This window comes from Botrytis cinerea, chromosome 11 (assembly GCF_000143535.2).
Source record: "Botrytis cinerea B05.10 chromosome 11, complete sequence".
Lineage (NCBI taxonomy): Eukaryota > Fungi > Ascomycota > Leotiomycetes > Helotiales > Sclerotiniaceae > Botrytis > Botrytis cinerea.
Genome location: NC_037320.1, coordinates 2326473 through 2345888, shown reverse-complemented (window position 1 = coordinate 2345888; position 19416 = coordinate 2326473). Strand labels below are relative to the sequence as shown.

At 31.8% G+C, this 19416-nt stretch overlaps 3 protein-coding genes across 3 annotated transcripts; all 3 read left to right on the top strand.

Moving 5' to 3' along the window:
- Positions 1-5232: 5232 nt before the first annotated feature.
- BCIN_11g06550 (hypothetical protein) lies at positions 5233-5875 on the top strand (the record flags this gene model as incomplete). The annotated part of the gene is made up of 2 exons (XM_024698317.1): positions 5233-5536; positions 5562-5875. 2 exons carry the CDS (start codon positions 5233-5235, stop codon positions 5873-5875), a joined length of 618 nt encoding a protein of 205 aa, XP_024551954.1.
- Positions 5876-9431: 3556 nt separating this feature from the next.
- On the top strand, positions 9432-11071 carry BCIN_11g06540 (hypothetical protein). The gene is made up of 4 exons (XM_024696148.1): positions 9432-9724; positions 9776-9914; positions 9972-10080; positions 10131-11071. The coding sequence occupies exons 1-4, from the start codon at positions 9449-9451 to the stop codon at positions 10963-10965; spliced, it is 1359 nt and encodes a 452-aa protein (XP_024551953.1). The 5' UTR covers positions 9432-9448; the 3' UTR covers positions 10966-11071.
- A 6024-nt stretch (positions 11072-17095) lies between these two features.
- On the top strand, positions 17096-19136 carry BCIN_11g06530 (hypothetical protein). Its single transcript, XM_001559457.2, has one exon. It carries the CDS (start codon positions 17197-17199, stop codon positions 18904-18906), a length of 1710 nt encoding a protein of 569 aa, XP_001559507.2. The 5' UTR covers positions 17096-17196; the 3' UTR covers positions 18907-19136.
- Positions 19137-19416: the final 280 nt, after the last annotated feature.

Here is a 19416-nt window from a genome sequence, read left to right as displayed (position 1 = left end):
TCCGAAAATAGATTGGGCACAAGGAGTTGTGACATTTGATCAGTGCAAAAGCGGTCACAGGGACACGCTAGAGGCGTCCGCGAGACGTAACACGCGCCAAGGAGAGTTGAACGCGAACAACACCGGCGACGTAGGACACCCAGTCCAGGGTCCTCCATTAAGAGCGAAGGCCAGTACACCTCCTCTACAAATGCAGAAGCCAACGACACGGCACGAAATCGCAATCGAGGCAAAAGAAAGGCCTACGATACCAGAACAGTACAAGAAATATGAACATGTTTTCAAAGAACCAGGGATCCATGAGGCTTTACCGGAACACAAGCCATGGGATCATGAGATAATATTGGAAGAAGGCAAGATGCCTGTGCACACCCCAATTTATTCAATGTCAGCCGATGAGTTAAAGAGGCTCAGAGAGTACATCGACGACAATTTAGCCAAGGGATGGATCAGGGAATCCGCGTCCCAAGTGGCCAGTCCAACTATGTGGGTACCCAAGAAGGATGGACCCGATAGACTAGTTGTAGACTATAGAAAGCTTAACGCACTCACTAAGAAGGATCGATATCCACTTCCATTAGCTACGGAATTAAGAGATCGGTTAGGCGGAGCTACGATATTTACCAAGATGGACCTACGTAATGGTTACCACTTGATCAGAATGAAGGAAGGCGAAGAATGGAAGACCGCTTTCAAAACAAGATACGGGCTATACGAGTACCAAGTTATGCCGTTCGGGCTAACCAACGCACCAGCTACTTTCATGAGGCTTATGAACAATGTGTTGTCACAATACTTGGATACTTGCTGTATATGCTACTTGGACGACATCCTAGTATATTCAAACAACAAGGTTCAACACATTAAGGACGTTAGCAACATCCTCGAAAGCCTATCCAAGGCAGACTTGCTGTGCAAACCAAGCAAATGCGAATTCCATGTCACCGAAACAGAATTCTTGGGATTCACCGTGTCAAGCCAAGGGCTCAAGATGAGCAAAGACAAGGTTAAGGCAGTGCTCGAATGGAAGCAGCCAACCACAATCAAGGAAGTACAATCCTTTCTAGGGTTCGTCAACTTCTACAGAAGATTCATCAAGGGTTATTCAGGGATTACTACACCCTTGACCACGTTAACCAGAAAAGATCAAGGAAGCTTCGAATGGACTGCCAAAGCACAGGAGTCATTCGATACGCTCAAACAAGCAGTGGCAGAAGAGCCAATACTGTTGACTTTTGACCCAGAGAAAGAAATCATAGTGGAGACGGACTCCTCGGATTTCGCTATAGGAGCAGTTCTGAGCCAACCGGGCCAGAATGGAAAATACCAGCCAATCGCATTCTACTCCCGAAAACTATCACCAGCCGAATTGAATTACGAGATATATGACAAAGAATTACTGGCGATAGTCGATGCATTTAGAGAATGGCGAGTGTATTTGGAAGGATCGAAATACACGGTACAGGTGTATACAGATCATAAGAACTTGGTTTACTTCACCACAACGAAGCAGTTAAACAGACGACAGGTCAGATGGTCGGAGACCATGGCCAACTACAATTTCAGAATTTCATATGTCAAAGGATCAGAAAACGCTAGAGCCGACGCTCTTAGCCGAAAACCAGAATATCAAGAAAACAAAACGTACGAGTCATACGCTATATTCAAGAAAGACGGCGAATCACTGGTTTACAATGCACCACAGCTTGCAGCAACACACCTGTTGGAAGACAACCACCTCAAGAAACAGATCCAATCACACTACGACAAGGATGCTACTGCCACACGCATACGCAAGACAATAGAACCAGGATTCACTATAGAAAATGATACCATATACTTTCATGGAAAAGTATACATTCCGAGTCAAATGACCAAGGAATTTGTGACGGAACAACACGGATTACCGGCACATGGACATCAAGGAATTGCAAGGACATTTGCAAGAATACGGGAAATCAGTTACTTCCCACGAATGAGAACGATAGTTGAAGAAGTTGTTGGAAATTGTGACACCTGCATACGAAACAAGTCATCACGACATGCTCCGTATGGTCAGCTCCAGACCCCAGACATGCCTTCTCAGCCATGGAAGTCCATCACATGGGACTTTGTGGTCAAACTACCACTCTCAAAAGATCCTACTACAGGAATTGAGTACGACGCGATACTCAATATAGTAGACAGGCTAACGAAATTTGCATATATGATACCATTCAAGGAAACATGGGATGCTGAACAACTAGCATATGTGTTCCTAAGGATCATAGTAAGCATACACGGAGTACCAGATGAGATAATCTCGGATCGAGACAAGCTCTTTACCTCGAAATTCTGGACTACCTTATTAGCACTTATGGGTATCAAGAGAAAGCTATCGACATCTTTCCACCCACAAACAGATGGTCAAACAGAGAGGACCAATCAGACAATGGAAGCATATCTTAGATGCTATGTAAATTATCGACAAGACAATTGGGTAGAGCTATTACCCATGGCACAGTTCGCATACAATACATCGGAAACGGAAACCACGAAAATCACACCAGCACGAGCTAATTTTGGGTTTAATCCACAAGCGTATAAAATCCCGATACCACAAGAAGTTAATGCCGAATCAGCGATAGTACAAGTCGAACAGTTGAAAGATCTCCAAGAGCAACTGGCTCTTGATCTAAGATTCATATCTTCCAGAACAGCAGCGTACTACAATACGAAACGTAGTATGGAACCTACGCTTAAAGAGGGGGATAAAGTTTATTTGCTACGACGAAACATCGAAACCAAGAGACCAAGCAATAAACTCGACCACAGGAAACTAGGACCATTCAAGATTGATAAGGTAATAGGAACGGTTAATTATCAATTGAAATTACCAGACACAATGAATATCCACCCAGTATTCCACATATCCTTGCTCGAACCAGCACCACCAGGAGCGCCAAATGCGCCATTTACAGAAATTGAACCAGTCAACCCAAACGCCATATACGATGTCGAAACAATACTAGACTGCAAATACGTCAGAAACAAGGTCAAGTATTTGATCAAATGGTTAGACTACCCACATTCAGAAAACACATGGGAACTCAAGGAAGATCTCAGCTGCCCTGAGAAACTACGGGCATTCCACCTGAAGTACCCACATCTGCCAACAAAGCCTCAAGCTCCGCATCAGACAACAAAGGCAACGAGGGGTCGAAGAAACCAAAAGAAGAACCACTAGGAGTAGACGTAGTAACAGCGGTTGCTGTCTCTTTCTCCGCACGCTCCTTTTCCAATTTTTCCTTTTCCAACCTTTCATTCTCCTCAGCTAGATCAAGCTCTTCTAGCGTACGAAGATCTCGACGAATCATCTCCTTTTCACGCTTGCGAAGAAATTCTTGTTGACGACGCAAACGAAGAATTCGAGCCGTCAATTCTTGGGACTTAGCGGAAAGAACTTGCGATTCGGCAAAAGCCTTTTCCTCTTCCAAGCGAAGCTGCTCCTGCTGTCGCTCCAGAGATTCATATTGAGAAGGCATCGCAAACCCAGGGTGACAGCGACCCTTCTTGAAACGAATACACGCGGAACAGCGTTTTGACAATTCTTCGTCCACCAAACAATCACGACCTGTTTGAAAACACAAAGCACAAGGCTCACGTTTACTACCAGAACGGGCGACACGAGCGGATAAGAATGCGGGATCATGAACAGAAGTTGTTCGGACAGGAGGCATAATGAAAAGAAAATATCACACTCACTTACATTAAATACAGAAGGGAAGACGTACTAATATAAACGCTTGGGACAAGCGCTAGGCTAAGAAGGGGATAGTGTTACGACGGATTAGTAACAGGCTGTAGAATCACCAACGTATAGGCTATAATGGTATTATAGGCCTCAGTGATTCAGCTGCAGTATACCGGGGGACACTAGGCACCCAAGGAAAGCCTCAGGCATGTATATAGTATTAGTCATAGGATATCCTAGAACGTAGGATACAGTTCCTAGGACAATAGGTTCTAGGAAACGCCGAACATAACTTTGCAAACTTTTCGCGAAGTTATATTAGTAATACCCCAGGGGATTAGCCCCAGGACAAAAGGACAAACTAGGACAATAAGAGTCACAGGACAAGTGTCATGTGACTACAAAGCCGACTCGACTTGCCGACTCGACTTGTCGATTCGACTTCAGGACGAAGGTCTATATATGGAATGGGTTTCATTACAATGTAGAGCTTCGTGCTCAAGAACAATCATTAGTTTCATTACTATAGTTACGAGAATTGCAACCAGTTACAACCTTATTGAATTCCTACTTGAAGTCTAGTCTAAACCACCTCGAGAGATCTCTAGACACTTCCACGTGACCCTAGAGGCAGCTCCCGTAACATAGAGGTATTTCACAGGTTGGAGATGTGAAATATATAATTTTGAGATTTTCGAGAATTTTGAGATTTTCGATTTTTCCAATAGTAAATGCATTTCATAGATCGGAGATGTGAAATATAGAATTTTGAGATTTTCGATTTTTCCAATAATAGATATATTTTATAGGCCAAGGATGTAAAATGTAGAATTTTGAGATTTTCGATTTTTTCAATAGTAGATACATTTCACAGACTAGAGATGTGAAATATATAATTTTGAGAATTTTCAAAATATAACAATTATTAATATAATAAAAGCATTTCATAGGTTGAAAACAAGAAATATATAACTTTCATAATTTTGAGAATTTTGAGATTTTCGATTTTTCCAATAGTAGATATATTTCACAGGCCGAAGATATGAAATATATAATTTTGAGATTTTCGATTTTTTCAATAATAGATGTATTTTATAGGCCAGAGATGTGAAATATATAATTTTAAGATTTTCGAGAATTTTGAGATTTTCGATTTTTCCAATAATAGATGTATTTCACAAACCGGAAATGTGAAATATATAATTTTGAGATTTTCGATTTTTTCAATAGTAGATGTATTTCACAGGCTAAAGATGAGAAATATAGAATTTTGAGAGTTTGAAGATTTTGAAGGGTGCAATTATTTCGCAAGCCCAAACTGTGAAATATTTTTTTTTGATAGGGTCAATAAATGTCAATGCGCTCGATCCATTCCATATTCGGTAATTTAAGCGAGAAAAGGGTGTTAAGGCTTTTTAATCCTAACCCTGATTCCGCTATAATAGTCTGTGACCTGAGCACTGGGGTTTTTATTGTACAATATCAGCGTCTTAATGATCATGGCAGCTTGCTTCATGTTGCCAGGAAATTGGAGAAGTGTGAAAGAGATGATAATGTTGCTACTTGAGGAGAGCGGGGCCGACGTAGTGATTACCAAAGAGATGATGAAATCAGCGTCGACATCCCGCCAAGAAATCATTTTGAAGGTTCTCGAGCATCATTTTAATATCGCAATCCCAAAGGAGAAACAGCTCATCGCAGAGTTTTACAACGCGGCGAAGTCGGGAAATAATGATAAGATCCGAAGCCTTTTGGTAAAAAAAGTCAAACCAGATGCTCAAAGCCCTAACTCCTATACACCTGGTATTGCAATGGTGTGTTTGTGTAGTAATTAGGAATATTGGTAGCACTAAAGTTAAAGCTTTAATATCCTGTGGTGCAGAGGTTGTTCAAACCGATTTGGATTCATTAGATATCCTTTCGTTGGTCTTCGAGGATGTGTATGCTATCTTTGTTATTAGTGACTTCTGGGGCTTATATGATAGTCCTACCAACCAAGGTAAGGTTGTAAAGGGTCAATCCTTTAATGTTTGGGCTGTCAATTATGAGATTGAGCAATTAAAGCAAATTATCGATGCTACTATAAGAATTCCTACTTTAAAGCACTTCATCTTATCTTCGCTTTTCAATACAACCAAATGATCCCATAGAAAGTATTCCAATATATACCATTTTGATTCGAAAGATAAGGTAGCAATATACAAAAAAGAAAGCTATCCTGAATTGTAAAAGAAAACAAGCATCTTCCAGGCAGGCTTTTTCTTAAATAACTTTGTATCGAACCTATTCTTTCAACTTCAAATGGTAAGCCCTTTGTTAGCTATTTTGGTCTTGCCGAATCATTGCTAAATCTCTTTAGACTACACAGGATATAATTCAGTTTGTTGGGAATCTAAATCTCAATATTAAACTTTCTTTTATTGCTATAAAAGAGAATACTAGTTCCATCATAAAAGCGCTTGTATAAGAGAATACAGGAAAAAATGTTATTGGTTATAGGAAATGAAACAGTTTTCGTAAAATCCTTGAAGCCTTTATTCAAGTTATTAAAAAAAAAGCAGAATATATCTTATTATCAAAGAAACAATCGGGGATTCCGATTCTATTCAAGCTCGATATTGAAATGGAGGATGATTGGGTTTATTACAACGAATTCGAATATAAAAAGCGAAATGATTCTATAATTATTCATCTCAAAGATGTAAATCCATAAGTGTTATCATTATTCTTTTAATTGCTAATCTAATTAATTGAACTTATTGCCTCAATTGAAGAATATAATGAATTATTTCAAAAAGCAAGATTGATTTCAAGTTTTTAGTATCTAAATTGAGTGACAATAAGCAGCACTAGTATTCTAAAAAAGAATAATATAATTTATTTCTAATAACAAATGACATACATTTCCCTACTCATCATTATAAAATAGAGATAAACAATTAATATAATTTATCAATAAATCAGCTATTAAAGTTAATATAAAGTAATAATTAACATATAATAAGATCCAAAAGAATATAAAACTTTTCATTAATTCCTATCAATATTCTCTCGAAAGTAAAGTTATATATAATATGAAAATTCTATATTAAATAAATAATTGATTCGATATTGATTTTATATTAATATTTTGTAATAGAGCTTTATCTTTTAAGGCTTTCGTTTTTGAAAATTATAAGAATTATAAAAGAATCAAAAGTTTTAAAAGAATCGAAAACTTTGAAAAAAATGAAAAGCTTTAAAAAAGTTGAAAGCTTTAAAAGAATCGAGAGTTTTAAAAGAGTCGAATGTTAAAAGTGATCCACTTTCCTATTAATCTATAAAAATATAAAGTATTTCAGATGCTTTTAAAATAATGAATTTGTTATATATATTTAATTAGATGATTGTTTTTTAATAATGTGATTTATTATCGAACGGATTATATTATCGAGCGGATCATTTTCATCTCAATTTATATTTTCAATTCTATATTATTCAATAATAATTGAATTAATTAAATAAAATTATAAAGATTTTAATAATTTAGAATTTATTATATTATTTTGATAAGTTTTTGTATTATAATTTGTCTTTTCATATTTATTATAATATTGATTAAAAGATATTTTCTTATTAGAATTCTTTTCTTTTTGATATTTGTTATATTGAATTTGAATATCAATTTTTTATTGAGATAATATATTAAAAGCTTTTTATTTAATAAGTATTCCTTTTTAATATAATTGAATTTTTTATATATTGATATTTATTTAATATTTTATTTGCTATTTGAAATATATGATTTTTTATATTTAAAAGTGTATTTTTATAAATTAATTTTTTTATATTTTTAATTAGAATTAATATAATTTTGAATATAAATATAAAAGAATTTAATTAATAATAAGTTATTTGAGATTTAATTAATATTGATTAAGAAAGAATTTTTATTGGATTATAAAAGATTTAAAAGATTTAAAAGATTTAAAAGATTTAAAAGATTTAAAAGATTTATTGATTTAGATTGAAAGACAGAGAAATAAATATATAAATTTGAATATTTAATTTTGAAAATATAATATTAAAATTAAATAGAATTAAATTTATTTTTTAAAATCTTGATTTTATTTTTTAAAATCTTGATTTTATATTTTAAAAAATAATTGATTTTTTATATATAATTTTAAAAATTATAAAGAATTCAATTTTCGAAATATAATTTATATATATTTTAATAAATCTATTAATTTGATTATTATATAAATATTTTAGATTGTTAAAATAATCAATATCAAATGATTGAATTAAATAATTTGAATATAATAATAAATATAAATATATAATATTATTTTCTTTATAATATATTTAAAAAGCTATTGATTTATAGTTTTCATATTTATTCAATATTAATATTCGATATTTACTCTTTTTTTGATTCATAAAGCTATTATAAAATAAATTTATTTTATTAAAGAAAGTAGAAAGTAATATAATTCTAATAATATATATATATAAACGAGTTATTCCTTTGATTATATTAAACTCTATTGGATTACCCTTTGTGTAATCTTATTTATTCTTATTCTTATTCTTATTCTTATTCTATTATAACCTCAAAAATTTTAATCAAATAATTCAATTACCCTACCTCTTTTTGCCTAATTACTACTCTCTTATTCTTACAAATTAAAGCTTTTCTAGAATCAATATAAATCAATCAATTTAAAAAATAATTTAAATCTGTTTCAGAGTTAAATATATAAAACAAAATAAATCCTGATTTCTTATAAAAGATTATTAAATTTAAAATAATAATCAAATTGATTTATTTTACAAATTACTACCCCCCCTATCTTTAAAAATTACTATAACTTTTAATCTTTTAAATCTCCTAAAAACTGATTTTATTCCAATTCAATATAAAAGCTTCAGTATTATAGATATTTTAATTTTGATTTCCAATAAATATAATTGAATTGAATCTCTATTCATTTATTTTTTTAAATTTTCAAAAAGCTTTAAATTAAAATTAAAGAGAATAATGATCAATTAAAAAGTTTTAATGCTTTTTCATAAATCACTACTCTTTTGTTTTTTATATATTATTATAGCTTTTTTTCAATCTTATTAATATTAGAATTATTTCAATTTAATATAAAAACTTTAATTTCAGAAATCTTTTACTTCTAATTTCGAATAAATATAATTCAATTAAATCTATATTCAATTCTTTTTTTAAAATCTTAAAAAGCTTTAAAATGAAATCAAAAAGGATAACAACCAATTGGTGAGATTTTCGTTGAGTCACCACCCCCCTATCGAAATGGATCAGTGCTAATGGTGATTACTAAAAAAATCCTAGGAATAATAATTAGAACCAGAGTGCGGCTATGAATGGTTGGTAAGATTAGCGATATATGGGACGTGCACCAGCCAACTTGTGGCTTTTTCGGATCCCTTCATTTACTTGCCGGTCTGTGTTTCCAAAACTTGGCTGTTTGTACCGAGACCATGTAGACATAAAAAACGCATCTTGGTGGTATTGTAACAAAGTTGTTCAAAGGTGCCAGAGAAGTATGAGTTCCTGCAAAATTTAGTCTTTTATGTCACAATTGAGGTGTGCAATACCAATATTCATACGTTGACCAGGTAAAAACAATCAGTACCTGGTAACACTACGCCGTAATCATGCATGTGGCATTCTACGGACTTGACCGAGGTATAAGTTAGACCATGTTGGTCTTCCTTTACTGTTCAACTCAAATTTTTACCCGCCATTCTATAATTTGCGTGATTGACACCATCATGACCGGAAACCCGATTTTCGAAATTAAGGAGCACAAGGTTGAGACTTGTCACGTAAGAGAGTATGCTGGCTCAACTATCAATCAGGAAGAGGTTCTTCATTTGCACGTCAAACAGTACACACCACTGGCAAACTTCAACGCTCCGCCAATTGCAGAAGATGCAGTAACAATAGTAGCTACACATGGGGCAGGGATACCAAAGGTTCGAAGCATGAATGAAGCCTATCTTGTTCCTGTACTAACAATATAATAGGAACTCTACGAGCCATTATGGGACGATCTGTATGAGCAACTCAAAGAACGAGGTGTTGCTATTCGAGGTATATGGGTTGCAGATGCCGCAGGCCTCGGGCTTAGTGGTCTCATCGACGAGGGGAAACTTAGCAATGACTGTAAGTCAAATGAACCAAAGACAAGGGCGTTACATTAATAATTGACATGTCGATAAGATTCTTGGATGGATCATCCTCGTGACCTACTGCTCATGATTAATCAATTTCGAAAAGAAATGCCCCGACCTATAGTAGGCATTGGGCACAGCTTTGGTGGCTGCCAAATGTTCGCAATTATTACTGATGAGTTTTTCATCGAGCTAACAATTGTTACAGTACCAATCTTGCTTACCTACACCCTCGTTTGTTTACGACCCTCATCTTAATGGACCCCGTCATACAGCTTTCACCCCCGCCAATGGGGTTCGGCACCGATACGCTAGGTGGCGTGAACTACACCACCTATCGGCAGGATATCTGGCCAAACAGGAAGGCTGCTGCAGAATCACAAGCAAAAGCATCCAAGAATTGGGATCCTCGAGTGTTAAACAAGATGATCGAATATGGATACAGAGACTTGCCTACCACACTTTATCCAGATCTCCCTCCTGATGCTGATCCCGTTGACCCACCTGTTACACTGACTACAAACAAATATCAAGATGCTTTCGTTCAATTGCGTGAAAACTTCTCAGCAAGGCAGCCAGATGGTAGAATCAATATCAATCGTACCACACATGCAGACATAAATCCACTGGCCGCTTTTGTGCCACTATACCGGCCTGAGCCTCGGAGTACCTTCTACCGATTACCCAGTTTACGGCCTTCTTCTCTCTGGCTTGTGGGAGAGAAAACCTACCTTCGACTTGACGAAATGCGAGAGGGTATCAAAGTAACTGGAACTGGTGTTGGCGGTTCTGGTGGCATCCCAGATGGCCGGGTAAAGGAAGTTGTGATGAACAAGCAAGGGCATCTATTTCCTTTCGAAGCTACGTCTCAAACTGCAAAGAAATGTGCTGAGTGGCTTGCAGTCGAACTAAAGACATTTAGAGAGACGGAAAAGAAATGGAGAGAAAGCAGAAAAGACATGAGTGTCCAGGACCATATGGTTCCAAGTCAAAAGTGGCTGGAAGTGGTAAAGCGACCAAGCCGCCAAAAGAACAAGCTGTGAGATTTGTTAGTTGGTATTTATGTATCACGCAATATAATCATCATTGATGACTTTGTTCACTCCATCATTCAAATATATCTGATAAAAATAATAGTTGAATTTGACAATTTCCGGGGCCTGCAAATATTGTGGAATTTCAAACATTTAATATGAGAGTGAAACACGTGACTTCCAGATCACACGCTACCGGCGTCTAGTTTTTATAATTTCTCTTTTTTAGACTCAAAAACAATGTGAAATTTTCCATGTTTTAAATTAACTTTCGGAATTCGAGCAATCTATTCCTACTACCTTTCTAATTTTATTATTTCATTATTATAATATAGTAATTCACTTCATTTATTATATATAACTACTTACTCTAATACTAGTATATGTAAAGGCTTTTCTTATATAATCATTATTACCTTCTACTCTTTTACATTAAAAGGTCGAAGCGCATGCGGATTTTTTATAGCTCTCTGTTTTAATGTTTTTAATTATTTTAGGTTAAGAATGAGATATGAAATAAATTCCTTTACTAGCCGTCGGGGAAAAAGAATTTTACAGACTGTGGATTCATAGAAGCTTTTTTTCTTTTTTTAAGATATATAAATTTTTATTTTTATTTTTTTAATATTTACAGGGGCCAGCCCACAAGCCCTCGATCCTCGCTACACTCGAGATTTAATAATAGATAATAATAATAATAATTTATAAACTTTATTTATCTCTTACTTCTAATTTATATAAAGATATTAGAAATATAATTAAATTTTAAAATCTTAAAATCTTATAACTCTCTTTTCCTTTCTAAATCTCTTTCTTATTCTCTTTCTAAATCTCTTTCTAAATCTCTTCATTTATTCTCTTTTCTAATTCTCTTTCTAATTCTCTCTTATTCTCTTTCTTATTTTCACATTCTAATTCAGATTCTAATTCAGATTCTAATATTGAAAAACGTTCAAGGCAATTGTACCTAAGGCATTTATACCCCTGCTTATTAATACATTTCTGAATATACCTCCTCGCAATTCAATTCATTCAATTTATTGATTCTATTATTATTATAATAATATTCTTGTTTTTGATTTTCTTAAGATTTATATAATCTTTAGCTTTATTAATATTTATAAAAACAATTATTTAATTTGATAAAATTCTAAATTAAATTATTCAAATTTATATTTTCAATAAATCTTTTTAATTCCAATTTGATTTCTAATTTAAATCTTTTATAATAATAATTTTATTTTATTTAATTATATTAATATATTTTTAAAATTTTATAATATATTTTAATTCTAATTCTATTTATTTAAAATTAAAGATTTTACTTTTTATTATTTTTAATTTATTAAAATTTCTAAAGATTTTATAAATCTTTATTTTAAATTTTCAAAATTATTAAAAATTATTTGAATAGATTTTATATAATCCTTATTATTATATTCAAAATAATTATATAAATATAATTGAATTTATTTGATTATTTTATTTTGAAATTATAATATAATTTATATACTTTTGAATTTCTTAATAATAAATTTGTTTTTATTGAACTAAAAATAAATTTTAAATTGTAAAAGAAAAATATCAAGCTTTTATTAACTATCTTTATATTTATTTAATAAAATAATTTTAAGAATTTCATTAATATGTTATGATGGATTAGTAACAAGCTGTAGAATCACTAACTTATAGGCTATAATGGTATTATAGGCCTCAGTGATTCAGCTGCAGTATACCGGGGGACACTAGGCACCCAAGGAAAGCCTCAGGCATGTATATAGTATTAGTCATAGGATATCCTAGAAACGTAGGATACAGTTCCTAGGACAATGGGTCCTAGGAAACACCGAACATAACTTTGCAAACTTTTCGCGAAGTTATATTAGTAATATCCCAGGGGGTTAGCCCCAGGATAAAAGATAAGCTAGGATACCAAGAGTCACGGGATTAGTGTCCCGTGATGGACAGCTCAGGAACGACAGTGCTCCAGGAACGACAGTGCTCTAGGAGCGACCGGCTATCCCAGCTATCCAAGTGAAACGAAGATTTATATAAGGGAATAGGTTTCATTACAATATAAAGCTTTGTACTCAAAAGAACAATTATTAGTTTTATTACTATAATTACAAGAATTGCAATCAATTACAATCTTATTGAATTCCTACTTGAAATCTAATCTAAACCACCTCAAAAGATCTCTAAACATTTCCACATGACCCTAAAGGCAGCTCCCATAACATAATAATAATCTCCTTTAAAACATTAATTATTTCAATATTATTGATATCTTTAATAAATTAATCTATAATAGTATTTTTGAATATTATATTAGTGATTGATTGTTGAATTAATATTTGAAATAGAAATGATACTCAAAATATTATAGAGCTATTTTTAAAATTATATAAAAGTATTTAAAGATTTTTCAAAACAATTTAAATTAAATTTCAAATAGAAATTCAATAAAATTAATAATTATTCTTTTAAATACAAAGCTTTACATTATAATAAAACCTATTCTTTATAAAAATCTTTGTATTGAAATCGATCAACAAATCGATTAACAAATCGATCGACAAATCGATTAGCTTTTGATTACATAATACTTGTCTCATAATTCCTATTATTCTAACTTATCTTTTATTTTAAAACTAATCCTCTAGGATATTATTAATATAACTTCGCGAAAAGTTTGTAAAGTTATATTCGATACTCTTTAGAATCTATTATTTTAGGAATTGTATTCTATATTTCTAGAATATCCTATAACTAATATTATATATATATTTAAGGCTTTCCTTGAGTGCTTAGTATTCTCTGATATACTATAACTGAATCATTGAGGCCTATAATATCATTATAGCCTATACATTAGTGATTCTATAGCCTGTTATTAATCCGTTGTAATATATTATAGGGCTAATTAGTATCTTTATTAACTATCAAAATATTTAGAATCAAGTTAATTTTCAAAAGTAATTTATCTTTGATAATATTACTTTAAAAAATCGCATCTATAATTATATAACATCTCCTAAGACTACAAACGTCGAATATAGAGAGGGGATATATAATAGGACTTGTAATATAGCTTTCCCTAACGAACTGAAATATAATTAAAATTAATATAAGATGACGACTAGCGTATAATAAGATACAGAAAAGTATAAAACTTTTTATTAAAATGCCTTTAAATCCTTTCGAAAATAAAGCTATATATAATAGAAAAACTCTACATTAAACAAAAAATCAACTCAATATCAATTCTATATTAATATTCACAATAGAACCTCCCCTTTTTAAACTTTCATTCTTAAAAACTTTAAAACTTATTTAATAGATTCCCTTCATTATGTGATATAACTTTAGAATCTTATTGTCACGCTAAAAGTGACGCCACCAATAGCCGTAGGCTAATTAGGTTTATATAGGCTTGATTCTCTTATGATATACCCTCGAGATTACTGACTAGCTGGTGGATTCGTAGAAGCAAACGAAGTGGAAAAGTACTGATATATTATATAATCATATATCTATATAGCAAGCTATTTTCATATTTGCAGATTCATAAAACCCCTTCTGATTGATTATAAGTAATTTATTAATATTAGAATAGAATTGTTTCAATAAAAATCCCTTTTTGATTAATTATAAATAATATACTAATACTAAAATAAAATTGTTCCAGTCAAATAGAGTAATAGATTTTATGAAATCCAATACACAACCTTAAAAGAAAAAAAAATTCAATTGAAAAAGGAATAATTAGATTAAAGTAATTGAAAGTTTTTTGATAACTTAATTAGTTTTAAGATAAGCTTTATAAAAATAACAATAAATTATATTATAATTTATAAAAATACAGAAACTTCATAAAATTAAATATTATATATTATATAAATAAAAATGATAATTCAAAAAAGAAAAAAAAAAAACAATTTATACTTTGAATATAAAAAATAAGGATATTGAATAATAGATTATCAGAATAAAAAAATAAAAGGAAAAAGAAGCAATTTCAAATCTAAATTTGATAAAAACTAATTTAATATTACCTTTATAATTTCAAAAAACTTAATTAAATTTGAAAATATTGAGATTCTCATTATTAAAGAATTCCAATAATTATTAAAAGAATTATTACAAAATTAAAAAAATATAAATATAATAGATTTATAAAAATAAAAGTATTATAGAATTTCAATATTTTTTGTAGTAGAAAAAAGTTATTAAAATAAAATAAGAGTAAATTATATTATAATAAATTGAATAACTTATTATAATGAGTTTTATAGAATCTATTAATCAAATAAAAAAGCAATTAAATAGTTTTTTAAGAAAAAAAAGATAAAGAATTATTAAAATAATATAATATATAAGAATTTAATTTTAAATATAATTCTATAAAAGGTTTACAAAGTTATTTAATAATTGAATATTATAAAATAAATAAATTAAATATATTATATAATTCAAACAAATGAATATATATATTTAATTATAATAGATTCAAAAGTTATAAGAAATTTCATTATATTAGAAATTATAAAGTATTGAGAAATATTATTTCATTTGAAATAATATTTTTATTGATTATAATTAATTGATAAATAATTGATAGGATTTAATAAAAAGATTTTGTAAAAAACAATTTTAATATAAATAAATATAATCTAATATATGAAAATTATATAATTTAATATTATATTATTAGATTAATAATAGATTATTTTAAAAATATTATGATTAAAAATATATAATTTGAAAATGGATTGAATATAAGGAATTATAATATTTGATTAATATAAAAGCAGTTATAAGAATATGCTAAAAGTATTTATAAAATATAATATATATTAAGGAAAATTGAATATAAATAATATTAATAATATAAGATATTTAATTCAAGATTTTTTATTAAAAATAAAGATTAATATATTTTCTTTATAAATATAAAAGTTAATAATATAATATAAAATTATAATCAAAGTAAAAGAAAGGTTTATAATATTAAAACAATATAAGAAATATAAATATATTTTTAAAGAATAAGGATTTATAAGGTTTTATTGAAATATAAATTATAAAATTGTAAAATAATATTAAAAAAAAACAGAATACTTATATACATTCCAATTTATTCAATATTAATTAATAAACTAAAAAGGTTTAAAGAATATATTGATAATAATTTAATTAAAAAATAGAATAGGTAATCTATATTCTAAATAATTAATTCAATTATATAAATATTTAAAAAAGATAGACCCAATAAATTAATTATAAATTATAAAAAGCTTAATATACTTATTAAAAAGGATTGATATCCATTTCTATTAGTTATAGAATCAAAAAATTAATTAAACGAAACTATAATATTTATTAAAATAGATTTATATAATAATTATTATTTGATTAAAATGAAGAAAGACAAAAAAAAGAAAATCGTTTTCAAAATAAAATACAAATTATACAAATATTAAATTATATTATTCAAATTAGTTAATATACTAACTATTTTTATAAAATTTATATATAATATATTATTATAATATTTAAATATTTATTATATATATTATTTAAACAATATTTTAATATATTTAAATAATAAGATCCAATATACTAAAAATATTAATAATATTTTTGAAAATTTATTTAAAATAGATTTGCTATACAAATTAAGCAGATATAAATTTCATATTATAAAAACAGAATTCTTGGGATTCATTATATTAAATTAAAAATTCAAAATAAATAAAAATAAGATTAAGGCAATATTTGAATAAAAATAATTGATTATAATCAAGGAAATATATTTCTTTTTAAAATTTATTAATTTCTATAAAAGATTTATTGAAGATTATTTAAAGATTATTATATTCTTAATTATATTAATTAAAAAAGATTAAAAAAGCTTCAAATAAATTATCAAAATATAGGAGTTATTCGATACACTCAAATAAATAATAATAGAAAAGCCAATACTATTGATTTTTAATTCAGAAAAAGAAATTATAATGTGAGAGTGAAAACACGTGACTTCAGGGTCACGTGCTGCCAACGTTTAGTATTTATAGCTTCTCTTCTGTAGACCTAAAAATATCATCGAATTTTCCACCTTCAAAAGTTGTCTCCTGAAGAATTGAGTGCCCAGCTCCTACCGTCTCCCTCACCTCGCTGTCGCGATGTAGCGATTCACCCCATTTTACTACGTGTAGCCACTTGCTCTATGCTTGGTATATGCGAAGGCTTTTCTTGTGTGACCATTACCACCTTCTACACTTTTACATTGGTGACCTACGCAGGGACCGTATCGACGACGTGCGGATACACGACAAGTACTTCGCCTGGTTCAAGCCCAACGAAAGCGCGAACAAAGAGAGGAAGAAGAGGCTCCTTGGAGTTTTGAAGTTTCAACCCTTAAATCCTGCAGCTAGTGAGCCAGCGTTCGAACTGGAGCCACCCGCCACCCTCACAAAAGTTCATAACGTAGGTAGACGAAGAGCGTTGGCTACTGATCCAATTCTCACTATCTTGATGGATCGATATTCGGATTCTGTGTCTGCATCGATAAAAATGTATTGTCACCACAACCGGTACGAAAAGCAGGGACTTGGTTTCGCTCATCACTGCTACTACGCCCCTTGGCAGCAAGGCTGCAGGCAAGACCTGATGCTTTGGAGAGAGGTGGCTAAACAACGAATGGATCGGGAATACCGCTTGGTGACGGTACCATTCCCTGCGCTCATCATCCAAGCAGAGGAAGAGTTTGATCGCACCTTTGTGCATGGAAATGCTAGGGACCTGTATACCGTATCCGACTACAAGGCAGCGGATCACATTACAGCGTATGTCGTACATTCCCATGACGACAATGGTGAGAATACGTCGCAAACTGAAGTCGTACACGGAAGGGTTAAACCTTCCGCTCTGAACGATACAGACTGGAGAACCTTGGCTGAAAGTACGCTTGGCAAGGGCAAGATGATCTTCGATCATGGATTCTTTCATGATATCACAGCTAAGAGACGACACCAGAGTTACACCAACTTGACGAAGTCCGATCAGTACATGAATGGACAGAATAACTCGTGGGCACTCGTAGCTGGAGGAAACCCTACCTCCATCCGGCCATACATGGATGCGTACGGGGATGAGCCGTTCGCAGCCACAATTGTTCCATATACGGCCGTGAAGAAGAATAATGATGGAACCTTGGATCCGATCCTCGAAAATGGCATGAAGTACCAAGACCTGAGGGATGCCCACAGCAACTTGAAGCCGATCTTCGACAAGGTAGTCACAAAGGATGGACAACACGAAATCCCAGGATTTGCTGCTGAATGCCATCTGATTACTGAAAACCCTGTCGAACAAGCTCTTGTAGGGAGATTGCCATGGGATGATCACTCCGTTCTCATCGAAGCTTCACTCTTGCTCGAAATGAATGACGACGAATTCCATGATTGGTATCGACGACATCAGCAAGAAATTTGGCATCAACATCAACGCGCTTTCACTGATGTCATCTCTAAAGAATCGGCTTATGGTGAAAAATCGTACTATTATGTAGCCTCTGTAGAACCGGCAGCTGGACAGAAACGAAAATATGCTTCAGCCGATGAAGAAGAAGGAATGCTGGGATTCTCTACAGACACCAGCGGTGAAGATGCTACTCCCCCTCCATCGCCCCAACCCCCGAGCCGTGCCCCCTCTCCCCCAGAAACCAGACGTGTAAAGCGAAGAAGACGCGAACTCACGGAACAAGATAGAACATTGAACGACGAAAGGGATGAGAACGAGGGAGTTACGGGCGTAATGAGAGGTGGCCTTTCCAACAGTCGAGGTCTCCCTGGGCGACCAAGAGGTTCAAGAAGAATACGTGAAGTTATTCCTGGAGAGAGACGCAGTGGAAGGCTTGCTGGTCGGAGTTCTCAACCAGAGTCGTAAAGGAAGACGATAAACGCATTTCATAACTTCGCAAACTTTTCGCGAAGTTATGATCGCAGCAAAAAGAGCATTGTTGTTTGGATTCTTGACTTTAATTGATCGGGCGATCAATTGACCAAAGTGGGGAGGAATGTGAGAGTGAAAACACGTGACTTCAGGGTCACGTGCTGCCAACGTTTAGTATTTATAGCTTCTCTTCTGTAGACCTAAAAATATCATCGAATTTTCCACCTTCAAAAGTTGTCTCCTGAAGAATTGAGTGCCCAGCTCCTACCGTCTCCCTCACCTCGCTGTCGCGATGTAGCGATTCACCCCATTTTACTACGTGTAGCCACTTGCTCTATGCTTGGTATATGCGAAGGCTTTTCTTGTGTGACCATTACCACCTTCTACACTTTTACAATAATAAAAATAAACTCCTTAAATTTCATTATAAAAGTAGTTCTAAATCAATTAGGCTAAAATAAAAAATATCAATTAATTATATTCCATTTCCAAAAACTATTATTA

What these genes read in the sequence shown, in the direction of transcription:
- BCIN_11g06540 (XM_024696148.1), top strand. Translation starts at nt 9,449, where the DNA reads ATGTTGGTCTTCCTTTACTGTTCAACTCAAATTTTTACCCGCCATTCT. An exon ending in GGGGAAACTTAGCAATGACT is followed by an intron (nt 9,915 to 9,971) that starts GTAAGTCAAATG and finishes CATGTCGATAAG; the next exon opens with ATTCTTGGATGGATCATCCT. An exon ending in AGCTTTGGTGGCTGCCAAAT is followed by an intron (nt 10,081 to 10,130) that starts GTTCGCAATTAT and finishes CAATTGTTACAG; the next exon opens with TACCAATCTTGCTTACCTAC.
- BCIN_11g06530 (XM_001559457.2), top strand. Translation starts at nt 17,197, where the DNA reads ATGCGAAGGCTTTTCTTGTGTGACCATTACCACCTTCTACACTTTTAC.